A 14,198-nucleotide genomic window follows, 5' to 3' on the forward strand; every position below is an offset into this window, starting at 1 on the left:
CGCCTCAGGGCTGTCTCCCTGGGCGAGCCAGCCCTGAGCCCATCTCCACCTGCACCCCACGCTGGGAGCCGCCCCGCGCTAAGCCCCCTGAGGGGGTGCTGACCTGGGCTGGCCTGACCCTGCCGTCCAGGACGCTGTCACAGACAAGGCGACAGGAGGCCCACCTGCAAGGCTTCGTAGCCCCCTCCCCTGCTGTCCCCCCTCGACCCCTCGGTCAGGACCCTGTTCCACAAATCCATCCATGTGCCGCCACCACTGGCCAGCGGAGGCCAGAGGAATCCCCACCTCGTGGGCTCCAGGGCTTGGTTCTCCTCCCCGCTCGCCCCGGGGGACCCGCCGCAGCTGCCCCGTGAAGCAGGAGCTGGACTGCCGCCCGCTTCAAAGGGAAGCCAGCTGACTCCACGTGGGGCTCCTTTCTGCCGGTGCCCTGGCTCAGAACCCGGAGCCAGGCCATGAGCATGACCATGCTGAAGAGACTCCCCTCTCCCCTCCAAGGCAACACGGCCAGACAGGCCGGAGAAGACACTCGGCACCTTAACCTCTGGCGGGGGCATAACCTCTTGGAGACGGAACCACTGCCAGAAGCTGCCCCGTCACCGGGCTGACCCGGAGGGGCCTCCTCTGACGGTCCCCCGCCCACCTGGAGTCCAACGATGCCATCAGGAAAGGAGACACGGCCCCTCACCTGAGGCTGTTCTCCCGAAGCCCCGACTCCACAGGACCCTAGGAGGGGTGTCCACACCTGGGCTGACAGCCTGACCCCCAAGGTTCACGAAATTTGTCCTTTGAGGGGCACACCAGAGAAGCCGGTGGCTCAGGGGTAAAGAATCCACCTGCGATGCAGGAGACAATGCAAGAGATGCAGGTTCGATCCCTGGGTCGGGAAGATCCCCTGGAGGAGGGAATGGCAACCCACTCCAGTGTTCTTGCCTGGAGAATCCCATGGACAGAGGCGCCTGGCGGGCTACAGTCCATGGGCTGCAAAGAGTCGGACACGACTGAAGTGACTTGGCATAAAGACGGAGGAGCATCTGCTGGGCACATCTACCCAGACGTGCAGCAGAGCTGGCACTCACTGGGTGCCCAGAGGCAAACCCTGAGACCCAAGGAGGGACAGCCCATGGCAGGAAGACATGAGCCAGTCCTCCAGGAATGCTCAGGCCACCTCCAGAAAACTCACCCTGCAGCCCTTCACCACTGAGAAACATGCCAGTAGGGTCTGCCCTGTGCTCCAGGCAGGACCCAAGAAGGTGGAAAGCCCCAGGGCCAGGGACCGACGGGCCGTGCCCCCACCTCCACAGAACAGCGGGGGACCCGCAGTGGGGACGCTTACCTCGATTTTGTCCGTCTTGGCGTCTCCCCAGTAGAGCTTGCCCTCCTGCAGGTCGAGCGCCAGGCCGTTGGGCCAGCCCAGGGAGGTATTGACCAGAATGTGCCGCTCCTGCCCGTCCAGGTTGGCGCACTCGATTTTTGGGTTTTCCCCCCAGTCTGTCCAGTACATGAGGCTGGAGAAGAAGCACACGTCCGTGAGGCTGCCTGTCCGTCATGTCCCGGGTCCACCCCTGGGACTGAGAACGGTGCCCACCCTCATCACGCCTGAGCCGGTGGGCAGCACCAGGAGCTCCGCGGGGAACAGCAGGGGCTTAACTAGCTGGGGCTCTGGGACTGCAGCCAGCAGACACCCGGCTGAGGGTCCCGGGGCTGCAGGGAACGCGCACCCAGAGGGAGAGAGGGAGGCAGAGCGGAACCTCCTTCAAGGAGCTCAAGGGCCCTGCGTGCCAAGCTCAGCAGCCCACAGGCTGTCTGTTGGCCCGAGAAACAACGTGAGACGCGTGTGTGTCTGTGTGTGTGTCTGTGTGTCTGCGTGCACACTTCAGTCCAGGGAAGCATCCAGAACTGTGCCCTGAGCAAACCCAGCACAGAAGAACCCGACCCCATCCCACAGGGGAGGACAGGGCCCTCGAGTGAGGCCGGCAGAGCACTGACCTGATAGCTTCCGTCAGGGCAGGCAGGGAGCAGGTCCCCATCTCCCCAGCCCAGAGCCCGGCTCCCAGCACTGGTGACGAGCTCCTGCCTCCTTGCCCCGCAGACCCAGGGGACTGGCCTCTCACACCCACCTGCCCTCCCCGAGGGATGGTCTTGCTCCCCGGCAGACGATACGGAGCTGCGTCTGTCTGCCGGACCGCCCCACCCTGGGCTCCACGGTGCTCGAGGCTCAAGGCCCGGGCCTGTCCAGCCACAGCCCTGTGACCCACCCCGAGGACCACGCCCCTGGGCTTCTAGAGACAGAGGCAGCTCCACACGGAGCAGGGCTGAGAGCGCAGGCTCCCCGGGCAGATGGGCTGCAAGCCTGCCAGCCACCAGGCCTCCTGCAGGGTCAGGTCACTTGGAGCCTCAGCCCCAGGGGAAAAAGGAAGAGCACCCAGAGACCCCTGGGTGCTCCGGTTACCATGCTTACGGCCCGCGCAGCTCAGTTACCACCCCCGCAGCGATCACCCCGGGGCTGTCTCCCAGTGCCGCCCTCCCAGCTCCTCCAGGCCGTGCCCAGGACTCGGGCCCACTGATGGGGGCCCATCCCACACCGAGGGCCGGGGGCTTCCCTGCAGCCCCAATCCCAGCCCTCAAGAGCTCTCAGGGCTCCCCGCCCCCCACTTAGGGTCTGCCAGTTTCACGTTCTTGGTCATGAAGCTGCAGGAAGGTGCTCAGCTGCTACCCTCTGAGCTGCTGGGGCAGGGCGGTGTCTCAGAAAGGCTCCTACCCTGATGGACAAGATTCACAGAATCCTACAAGGGAAAGTTGGAACCAGACTGCCAGATCCAAGTCCCGCCTCCCAGCTGTGTGACCTTGGGCAAGTCACTTAACCTCTCTGGGCTTCAGCATCTTCCAACGGACCTACCCCGGCAGGTGAGGGCAAGAGGGAAAGGTGCCTGCAGCATGGAATGTGCGCAGAAGAGACTCGGCACATGTGGAGTAAGGGCTGCGGCGGCCATCACTCTCACCATCACTGCTGGCCCAGAAATTTCACGGTGGACAGCGCTATTTCGCAGGTGAGGAGACTGAAGCCCAGGGTGGGAAATGCCTTACCCAAGGTCTCTAGGGTTTTCTATAAACCTAACCAAGCTCTGTGTTGGAGCTTCTCAGTCTGGTTCCCAGATCAGCCCATCACCTGGGAGCTCATTAGAAAGGCAAGCTCTCCTAAACCAGACATCTGCTTCCTCCTGAAGGGGAGAAAGCTCCGGGACCCCGGCCCCCCTCGGCCCAGCTCCCAGCCTTACCCCATCACGGGGTGCAGCACGATGGCGCGGGGCTCGTCCAGGTCCTCGGACACCAGGATCTTGCGGGAGGTGCCGTTGAGGCGCGTCACCTCGATGCGGTCGGTGCCGGTGTCAGTCCAATAGAGGTTGCGGGCCACCCAGTCGACCGCGATGCCGTCAGGGTCGTTGATCTCGGTGTTGACCAGCGTCTGCGCCCCCGACCCGTCCAGGTATGCCCTGCGGATGGCCCGCACCTCGTCGTCCGTCCAGTAGACGTAGCCCTCCAGCGGGTCGTAGTCAATGGCGATGGCGTGCCGGATGTCGTCCACCTGCAGCACGATGTCCGTGAAGTCCGGCGTGTCCAGCGAGATCCTCCGCAGGTCCGTCCGCCGGGCCAGCAGCAGCACCTCCTCTGCCCCTGTGACCAACACACACGAGCAGCGGGGTCAGAGGTGGGCGGCTCAGCGGGCCTGCAGGGAGGGGGAGGGGGTGGGGGTGGGGGTTGCGGCAGGGGAGGGGCTCAGCCAGGTCCCCGGGGCTTCCTTCCCGGGGCAGGTAAGGTTAGGGAATATTCACAGGATCTTCCTACATGATCCCTAGTTCATCTGGGACCATTTCTATCACCGTCTTACAGACAAGACAACAGAGACACAGAAAGGTTAAGCAGCCAGTCGAAAGCCACACAGCCATCTGACTTCAGCCACTGTGAGAGCTGCTTCATGCTCAGCCCGCCTTCTCCCCTGCAAGCCCCTCTCCTGGCCACAAACAGCCCCAGTTACCAGTCCTGCCCAGGCTCTGGGCTCCAGGCCCTGCTTGCTCACCATACTCCTCAAAGCTCCCACTGGACTCACATGCCACCTCTTCCCAGAAGCCCACCCTGCCTCCCTATACGCACCCAGCAAGGCGGCTTCAAGTCCTGTGCCCACGCACATCATCACGAGTCCATCCTTCCCAGGTGGCCATCTCACCAACCCGGGTAAGCGCCTGGGCGGCAGGCGCCCCTCCTTCCCCTCTGTCAGCCCGGCCGTATTGTGCTTTGCTACGTTATTGATTTGCTGTGATTTCCAATCGGCTTGTTTACGACTTAAGTGACGCTGTTGTGATCTAAAGGTGAATCTGTTTACATGGAGGAAGCCCAGCCAGGGTGACGTCATCGATACCTTTCATGGCTGATAAGTTCAGCTGGTGACGGACTCCAGGCTCTGCTGGGAGGCTTCTTGATAGGGACAATGACTCAAAGGACATTTAGACTCTAAACACTGAAAGTCTGTGAGTGCTGGGCAAGGAGACTCTTGGCTGACCTACACGGCTCTCCAAAGATCTTGAGAGCTCCAGCCACGGCCAGGCCACTCCCGGTCAGCAGTGCTGTGAAAGCGTGAGGCCATCTCAGGAAGGGAGCAAACACTGTTCCTGCCCTGAAAAGGCCCCTCCACAGACAGTGGGAGAGCCACGTAAGGGCCCCTGAGTGATGCCCTTGACAGCAGCCCACCTTGCCCACCCAACAGGCGCTGTCACCCACTAGCAAGGGACCTGAGCCAGCAGCCGACATGCAGCTTTTAACTGGATGGACTGACTCTACAGAGAACCAACTCGTTGAAAGGCGCACTTTAACTGCTCTTGCCTCCCCTTTGCCTGGAACAATAATGTAACTGGTTTTGAGTACATGGATGTGAGAGCTGGACCATAAAGAAGGCTGAGCACCGAAGAATGGATGCTTTCGAACTGTGGTGCTGGGGAAGATTCTTGAGCATCCCTTGGACTGCAAGGACAACAAACCAGTCAATCCTAAAGGAAATCAACCCTGAACATTCACTGCAAGGACTGAGCTGAAGCTGAAGCTCCAATACTTTGGCCACCTGATGGGAAAAGTTGAACATTCACGGCAAGGACTGAGCTGAAGCTGAAGCTCCAATACTTTGGCCACCTGATGGGAAAAGTCGACTCATTGGAAAAGACCCTGATGCTGGAAAAGATTGAAGGCAAAATGAGATGGGGCAGCAGAAGATGAAATGGCTGGATGGCATCACCAACCGAACTCCAAGAGACACTGAAGGACAGGGGAGCCTGGAGTGCTGCAGTCCATAGGGTCACAAAGAGTCAGCCACGACTTAGTGACGAAACAACAACGTTATTTCTTTACTGACTTATTAAGAGACAGTATTCCTTACAGTACTGGCTTGTGAACTATTAATAGCATAAATCATAGCTCCCCACGGTGAACCTGTGTTAGATAAGTCATTGGCAAAGACAGTCTCAGTCTCTGAGCAGAAGCTGCCCTGAACAAAACACGTCCTGGATCCTCCCAAGGAGTCATCAGAACTTCCGGCCGAGGTAGCCTCGCGTGCTACTACACAGAGCCTCATGTGTAGGGCTCCAGGGGTGCTGGCCAGCCCTGACCCGGACACCCCCAGAGGCTGCTGGGGCCAGGATGTGGCCCTCCCCCACCACCACCCGTTCACTCACTCTGGCCCTTTCTGGTCTCGAGGATCCAGAAAAGCAAAAAGATTATGCTCAGAGGCCACCTCTGGCACTCAGGGGGCCTCCTGCCTGGTCTGACGAAAGGCACAGAACGGGCAAGGACCCGCCTGAAGTCACAGCAGGGAGGGATGCGGACAGGGTGGGGACCACCCCGGCACCCCTCGTGCCGAGGCCCCCAGGACTGGGGTCTGCACCAGACTGCGCCGTCTCCTCACGCCTGGTCCAGCCACAGGCCTCAAACAGCCGATCAGCTTCTTGCCTCAGGGTGGAGCCCTAAGAACCCGCTGTTTTGCGGAGTGATTCTGGGGTCACCCCACCGTGCGTTTCCAGTGAGGGCATGAACTTGATCCAAGGCCCCGTGTTCGTAACCCGATTCTCCCACTAGAGGGTGCTCACGGACAGCAATGGCTTCACGAACTGAGGGCTGGGGAAACTGAGGCAGATGGGGGAAAACGGGAGGTGCAGGGAGTGCTGGAGAAGGTGCCCAGGCACGCGGCTTCATTGGAAACCTCCCCCGAACTCAGATTTAGCTGGAGGTGCTGATGCAAGTTCTGGCTTGGGGTATGGTGGACAGAGAGGAGGGGAGCTCTGCTGCGCTCCATTCCCAAAATGTTCTAGTAACATCAGGGCTGCTTTTCAAGGGCCAGGTCACGGACTGCCTCCTCCTCCAGGAAGCCATTCCTGCCTCCCCTCCAAGTGGTCAGAGGGACCACACACAGGCACCACCCCGCCTACTGCCTCACAGGGATGCTGGCCCGTACCCTACTCTGCTCTCTGCAGCCCCCCAACACAAGGCCCTGCCTAGAGCAGGTGCCAATATCCCAGGACAAGCAGGGAGGATTCAGGGCAGATACTTCCTGAACCCGCTCCTGCTGTGTGATGTGGGGCAGGTCCCTAGCCCTCTCTGGGCCTTGGTTTCCTCATTTGCAGTGAAGAATCAGCCTGACCTGATGGGAATCCCCATCTAGCCCTGACATCAAGAACCATAAACCAAACTCTATGGCGGGTTCTGCCTTAATCTGCCCCCACAGGAGCTGGCGAGAGCGCCCAGAAAATGCTGGTTCCTTAGGGAACCAGACACTCGGTTCCCAAACTTATTTTGAGCCTGTTTCACCCATCCCTGTTCCCATGATTCTACAGACACAGTTATCCGAGATAGCACCATCCTCACACCAACCTCTGAGATGGGTTCATGCTTCGTTTTACTGCAGAGGAACCCCGACACACAGAGGTTAAGCTCCTCACCCAAGGACACACAGCAGCAAGTGGGAAAAATAAGGTACCATGAACACTTCAATCCCCAGGGCTGGCACATGCAGGAGGCCCAAGGTCAGTGCACTGGCCCAGCAGGTCTGGTCGCCCCACCAGTGGCTTTGTGGGCAGCAGCTTCAGGCCAGGCCCCGAACCAGGTGCTGGGGTTGGGAGTGGACAGAAAAGATATGGGAATTGCCCACAGGGTGCTCCTGCATTTGCAGGACACAGACCTTCAGTGAGCAAGACCATTAATGAACCAGCGCGGGGAGGAAAGCAGGGGTCATGGGCACCTGCGAAGGGGGCCAGCTGAGACTAGGGGTCTGGGGTCCAGCAGGAGCCTCTGGGATCCATGGGGCTGTGACCACGGATGCAACAGATTCTAGTAGCCTGTCCCTGATGGGTGCGGAGCCACCAGGGGCGAAGTGTGCCCAGACCCAGCCCTTAACCAGTCAATACAAAGCCTCGAGCACACCCCACCATCAGGGAGCTCCATCATCAGTGTTTCTTAGAATCAAGTCTCTGTGGCTGAGGCAGTAATTAAACGCTGGGATAAATCCCAGGTGTTGACTCACTCCAAACCAGGTTTGGGGGTCCTCTGACACCCCTTGGGTCACGGAGCCTTTGAGATTTTTAGTTGAGCTTTGCAAAAAAAAAAAAAAAAAAAAAAACGCAGAGACCAGGACCCCTAGGAGAGAGCCAGGGTCTGGCCACGGTCAGCCTGAAGGTCTGAGCAGGCAAAGCCCAACACGGAGACGTGGGGCATGCTGTCCCGGGCCAGGTCGGCGGGGCAGCTGCAGAGAGAAGACCACAAAGCGGGCCTGGACCCCTTGGTCGGCAGACGCTCACCGGGGCGACCTCCAGGGTTGTTTGCAGGAGGTACAAGTAGCAGCTGGCCTTGGAGTGGGCGCAGGGCGCTGGGCCGGCCCAGCAGGAAGAGAGGCCAACCCTCTCCCCCAGGACCAGACACAAGGCCTGGGGAGGGCTTTGTTTAAACACCAGGGAAGTAAACTGTTTAGAAACTTAACAGTTTGGCCAAATGGTTTTCTTTGGGGTTGTTTAAACAAATAGCCTGCCCCGCGGCACTGCCGAAGAAAGTGAAAGCTTCCCTTGCTGGCTGGGCAGCGGTCCCTGGAGCCTCCTCGGGCTGGCTTCTGACCGCTCCCCTCCCCCCTGCACCCACCCACGCAGGAAAGAGGGGCGCACCCCTACCCTGGGGTCAGGCACTCCCGACAGAGTGTTCGCCTCAAAATGGAAAAGCAGACTGGAGGGAGAGCCTGATGCCAGGGACACGTCCAGTTCAAGCCCTCCTCCCTGACAACATAGCATCCAAACAGGGCTACCGTCCCCACAGACGAGCGGTGCAGTCACACCCCCCACAAACTGGGCAGCTCTTATCAGCAGAGACTGCTTCTCTGACAGTCCCAGAGGCTGAAGTCAAAAGTCAAGGTGCTGAGGACTTCCCTGGTGGCCCAGTGGCTAACAACACTCTGCACTCCCAATGCAGGGGGCCCAGGTTCGATCCCAGGGGAGCTAGATCTCACATGCCGCAACTAAGACCCGGCACAGCCAAATCAGTAAAATAAATAAAATAAATATCAATCCATCAATAAAATAAACATTAATACATAAATAAATTAAATATTAAAAATCAAGGTGCTGGCAGGGCCAAGCTCCCACGAAAGACTCTGGGAAGAACCGTTCTCAGCCTCTTCCAGCTTCTGGTCGTTGCCAGAAATCCCAGACGGCCCCTGGTCTGTGGCTGCTTGCCTCCGTCTTAACACGCCCTCCTCCCCCGGGGTCTGTGCCTAAGCCTCCCTCTGAGAAGATGACTGGTCCCTGGGTGTCGGGCCGATCCAAACACAGCACAACCTTGTCTTGGTTCCCGCTGCAGAGACTATTTCCTAATCAGGTCATATTCACAGGCTCCAAGGCTGGGGGCTTCACTGTTGTCTTTTGGGGGGGCTATGATTCTGTTCCCAACAGTTGGGGAGCATGGGGCAGGGGGACATTTTCCATAGAAGGACGGGTTCAAGGGCAGGAACTCCAGACACAAGGGTGCTGCGGAGGCCGCTCTGCAGCCCCGCAGGCAGGTGTGGGGCAACCCTCCACCGCCCCCTTTCCGTGGGGTCTGATCTGAGCTTGGAGGCTGGGTACCCGCCGAGGGTGGCCCAGCAGACCACGACTCTACCCTGAATACCTTCTGCACACTGGATGTCGGGGCAGCTCTGTGCCCACCCCTGTCTGCAAGGAAGCCTCATGGAAAGGACAGGCCATGGGGGCAGCACAGCCCGGCCAGGAGACGCACAGAGCCCCCTGGGAAAGAGGCCAAAGGAAGCCCTTGTGACCAGCATCATCTTCGCACCCTCCGGCCCGCCTTCCAGTCGCCACAGGGCTCTGTGTGCCTTCCACCCAGGGGCAGGCGGCAAACGCTCCGGGCTCGGCAAGGCCACAGCCGCCTCTCATGGCCCCTCGGCTGCACCACCGTGTAGAAGCTGCCACAGTTGACGCGTCAGCAAAGGTGTGCAAGCAAAGCGTCCTACGTGGGCGCCAAACCCTGAAGGTCCTACCGCTTTCCCACGTCACCAAACACTCCTCTCGTGATCTTCGTTCAACCGTGTAAAGACCGAACTTAGCCCACAGCTGCCCCCAAACAGGCCGTGAGCCGCCTGGCCCACGGGTGGGGCTGGGGGTTTGCTAGTCCTTGCGTGGGACAGTACGCGTGACTTTTAGCATATCAGAACCATAGTCTGATGACACGGCAAACCACGTCAGGACGGAGGCGGACACAGAGCGACTCCAAGTGCTCTCCACTCCACTTAAAGTCCGTTAAGTATTTTAAAGAAAGTTAAAAGGCATATAAATCAATAAGAAAACTACCCAGACCCCAACAATAAACGGGCAAAGACCATAAACACAAACTAACAGAAGACAAAAAACACAATCAACAAACATGAGAAACGGGTAACTTCTTGGTAACTTGACCATTTGAGCCACCAGGGACGCCCAAGCGTTAGTTGCTCAATTGTGTCTGACTCTGTGAACTCACGGACTGTAGCCCACTGGGCTCCTCTGTCCGTGGAATTCTCCCGGGGATTTTCCTGACCCAGCGATCGAAGCCGGGTCGCCTGCATTGCAGGAGGATTCTTGCAGGTAGAAGTGAGAGTCCTGTTGCTGCCAGCGGGGTCAGTATGTCCCCACCTCCCAGGGGACTGTCCCGGGCACACTTCCTGGATGGCAGTGTGGCTTAGGGACCCTCTGACCAGGCAACTTCCCCTCCGAGAAGCCAGCCCAAAGCAGCAGCTAGAAATGGACACGGGTTCTCCATCACAGAGGGTCCCCAAGGCTTCGTGAAAACAGCAAAACCCAACCCCGAAAGGAAGAACCTGTAAAGAACCTAGAGATCTCACTAAAGGAAAAAAGGCGAAAGCGAAGTTGCTCAGTCGTGTCCGCCTCTCTTCGACCCCGTGGACGGTAGCCCACCAGGCATCTCTGTCCATGGGATTCTCCAGGCAAGAGTACCACAGTGGGTTGCCTTTTCCTTCTCCAGGGGATCTTCCCGAGCCAGGGATCGAACCCAGGTCCCATGCATTGCAGGCAGATGCTTTACCCTCTGGGCCACCAGGAAAGCATTACATATATGAACGGGCTGGAGTCCAGGTCAGTCATTACACAAGCCCCAGCGGCACCCTCTGGAGAAGGCGGGGCCAGGACAGGCTGGGGAGGCGTTAGGTGGGAAAGTCAGCGTGATGCTACTACACACACGACCCGAACAAATCACACAAGATGTGAATGCGGGCACAGGAGAAAGGACAGGGTGCTCCCTCTGCCCTGGTGCTCCAGTGGTTAAGACGCCTCGCTTCCATTGTAGGCGGCACGGATTTGATCACTGGTCAAGAAACGGAGATCCCACATGCGACAGCCAAAAAAATAAATAAATAAAAGGACAAGAAATACACTTCAAAATATTAACAGCAGCTATCTCTGCTGCTGCTGCTGCTAAGTTGCTTCAGTCGTGTCTGACTCTGTGCAACCCCATAGACGGCAGCCCACTAGGCTCCCTCATCCCTGGGATTCTCCAGGCAAGAACACTCTCGGTGGAAAAATTATGAGAGTTTTTTATTTTCTCCAGTTATTTTTTATGTTCTCCTTCCTACAGCGAACACAAATGTCACTTCAAAACAAGAAAAACAAAGGCTTTAAAAAATGATGCACAAGTTCCTCCCGAGGGGATCTCACAGACTAGGTGGGGCGATGGTCTTTATTCCGGGGACCCACGACGGCTTTCTCAAGGGTGACCTGGCAGGGAGTGCCCTAGCTCTCCACTAAATTGCCACGGGGGTAGGGGGGTTGGGGGGGGATATATTCGGATTCCAGGTTCTGAGCTGTTTGAGCTGAAGAACAGGAGAAGGAAGGGATGGGGAAGAAGCGTCCACAGCCACGGCAAACCAGGAGGACACTGCTGGTGGCGGTCGCCCAGGGTGGGGGCCACCTGAAAGGGCCTCAGGGTTAACCCCTTCCACACCTCAACTCAGAAAACGGACTTTTCACAATGGGCAAAACAAGAGCACATCCCAGGGCCTGGACTGACCACACACGGAAGGGGTGGGGCCTGTGAGTTCCCCGTCCCCCAACCCAGCAGGCAGGGTGGACAGCACCCTATCCCCTGCTGAACCACCTGCAGCTCCAAGGTCACGGCCCCCCACAGGAAGGACGAGGTTCACATCTCAAGGCTCCCCCAAGGCCGCACCACCCCCGAAGGCTCCTCCTGCCAGAGATGCCTCTCCGCCTGCCTGACGCGTCCTCAGCCCCCGTCCTGGCTCTCAGGTCTCCCGTGTCCATCTCCCCTCGCTGCCCCCACGGGAGGCAGAGCCAGCCTTGACCGTGACCCGGGCCCAGAGCCACAAGGGCAGAGCCAGGCCCAGCGTAGGCCACGGTCCACACTGCAGCTTCTAAAGCCATAAACAGCTTCACAGCAGGCAGGCAGCCGGCTTGTTTTTGTTTTTTAGCAATTGATTTTCTCCACTGCCCCCCTGGGGTAAGCGGTTGGACAAACACTGAGACCACAGGCCGGCACCCCAGCCCAGGAAACCGCGCCGAGCGACCACAGGGTCACAAGGCACAGAGGAAGTGGCCAGGCCGGACGCTGGCTCGGCTGGAAACCTGAGGCCTGAGCAGCTGTCCCCCCGCACGGCCCACCTCGGGCCTGTCGGCCAGGCTGCAGGGAAGCTACGGCCCCTGGGAACCATGGGCCGGGTAGGCCCCCTCGCCTGGGGCTGGGCCTGAGTGCACGGCTCTGGGACGGGGGTGACCCCCGTCCTGAGGCCTGGGGTCACTGGACAGCGGCCAGGTCGGTGCCAGCCCTGTGACCACCCCCCCTGCAGCCAGTTGCCTCTGGTCCCGTCCCCAGGCCCCTCACCTGGCCCTCCACAGGCAGCACCCCCTGGGGGTCACACCCGACCTCACCCCCCAGCCCCATTTCCCTCCTGAGTGGCCCTGAGCAGGCAAGCTGGCCCGTTCTTCACGGGTAGGACTCAGGTGTGGATAAGGCCCCCAGGCGAGGCTGGGAAGAGAGACATGTTCCAACAGAGTGTGGTTGGATGGGCAAATGCGAAGTGGGCAGCCAGGCTCCCTGAAAGGCAGGAATGTGGGGTGGGGGTCTGGCAAAGAGCCCAGGACTGGCATGAGGAAGGCTCCGTCCCACCTCTTCAGGCAGGTGGCTCCATTCTTTAGCAAGCCCACACGGGGGTTGCTCTGAGCCCAGGCAGACCAGAGGCGTCCCTAGACGACTCTGGTGCACGCAGGCAGATGTCCCCGGGGCCCAGGCGGGGCAGGGGAGGGCTGGGCTCAGGTCTCGTCTCTGCCCCTCCTGTGCCTCTGACAGTGCATGTGGACAACGCAGGCCGGCCAGAGACCCTGCCTCATACAGCGTCATTCCTAGCCCCCAGGAGGTGCTGGGCGCTGGGGCGTCCGTCCACCAGGGCCCGGACCTTGAGAGCACAGAATGTGTCCCTGAGGGGACCCGTCTCAGCCCCCGGGGTCCATCCAGGGCCAGGCTGGAGCTGGGCGCGACTGCAGAAGCAAGGGGCATATTGGACAGACTGGGAGGGAGAGGGCTACGCGGCGAGTGACTGCAGTCTCACTGCGGCCGGTGGACACGGGGATCCGCACGCCTGACCACACCCAGGACACCTGCCTGTCCAAGGCCCCAGACCCACGACGACACTTTTTTCTTTCAGAGAATATGGCAGGCTCCCCTCTCCTCTTTTATTAGTTTTAAAAGTTAGTCTTCAGACTCAGACACAAAAGAACACATGGTGTGTGGTTCCATTTCTATGACGTTCCGGAACAGGCAAAACTAATCCGTGGTGATGGAAGTCAGGACAGCGGCCGCCTCGGTGGGGGGGATGGGGGGTGGGGGGCTTGGTTTATGGCGGGAGGCTGCCAAGGGCGCCAGGGAACTTTCCGGGTGGTGGAAGTCTTCTGTATCTGGTGTGGGGTGGTGGTTATGTAGATGTATACAACTGTCAGAGCTAATCAAAATCTACACTTAGAACCTGTGTGTCTGCAAGTTATATTAAATGCCTCAATTTCTTAAAAAAAAAAAAAAAAGTCAGCACTTGGGCTTGTGACACCATTTCCTGGGACGGTGCAATCTGATTTTCTTGCTATTAAAAATTCACGGTCCGTGGCTGAGAACAGCAGCTGCCTTCTGTTTGCAGAGTCGACGCCAATCACTGCCCGGGTGGCGGCAGCCCGGGCCACAAGGGCCTCCTTTCTTTTCCCTTCGACCTACTTCCCCGATAAGTGACAAGACAGCCAGACTGGGAACAAACGCACCCCTTATCCCTCAGGCCTGAGCCTCGGCTAATCCTCCCGGACAGACGGATGGACGCGAGGGGCCCAGTTGTCAGCCCGCCCATCAGACCCGACAGTGGGCGCCTCTGTCCCCCCGGCTGCCCCCGCCTGGCCACATCTCCGCAGCCCTTTCGTCTCCTGTCCCCATGAACATCTGTTAAAACTCCTTCCTGGCGAGGTGCGGCAGGCGGGCCGTCAATCAGCAGGAAAGGCCTGGGCTGGGGGTATGGAGAATGACGCCCCAGCACCTCCTGGCCACCCCCGGGTAGCAGAGCCACATGCCCCAGACACGGGCCCACAGATCACCTGCCCAGGTCACTCAGGCCCCGAGGAGGGGCGTGCCCCACGGGCATGAGG

At 59.3% G+C, this 14,198-nt stretch overlaps 1 protein-coding gene across 6 annotated transcripts in view; it reads right to left on the reverse strand.

Annotated features, from left to right (window-relative positions):
- LRP5 (LDL receptor related protein 5) overlaps window positions 1-14,198 on the reverse strand; it is a 123,815-nt gene that overhangs the window by 48,611 nt on the left and 61,006 nt on the right. For 5 of the 6 annotated variants that reach the window (XM_027532741.1, XM_027532739.1, XM_027532742.1 and 2 more), the window contains exons 6-7: window positions 3,276-3,672; window positions 1,334-1,505 (exon numbers count right to left, since the gene is read on the reverse strand). In XM_027532741.1, the coding sequence (XP_027388542.1) occupies window positions 1,334-1,505; window positions 3,276-3,672 (569 nt within the window). Of the gene's footprint in view, window positions 1-1,333; window positions 1,506-3,275; window positions 3,673-4,149; window positions 4,205-14,198 lie in introns of those variants that run through there. The other variant, XM_027532743.1, reaches the window with a different exon arrangement.

This window comes from Bos indicus x Bos taurus, chromosome 29 (genome assembly GCF_003369695.1).
Source record: "Bos indicus x Bos taurus breed Angus x Brahman F1 hybrid chromosome 29, Bos_hybrid_MaternalHap_v2.0, whole genome shotgun sequence".
Taxonomy (NCBI): domain Eukaryota; kingdom Metazoa; phylum Chordata; class Mammalia; order Artiodactyla; family Bovidae; genus Bos; species Bos indicus x Bos taurus.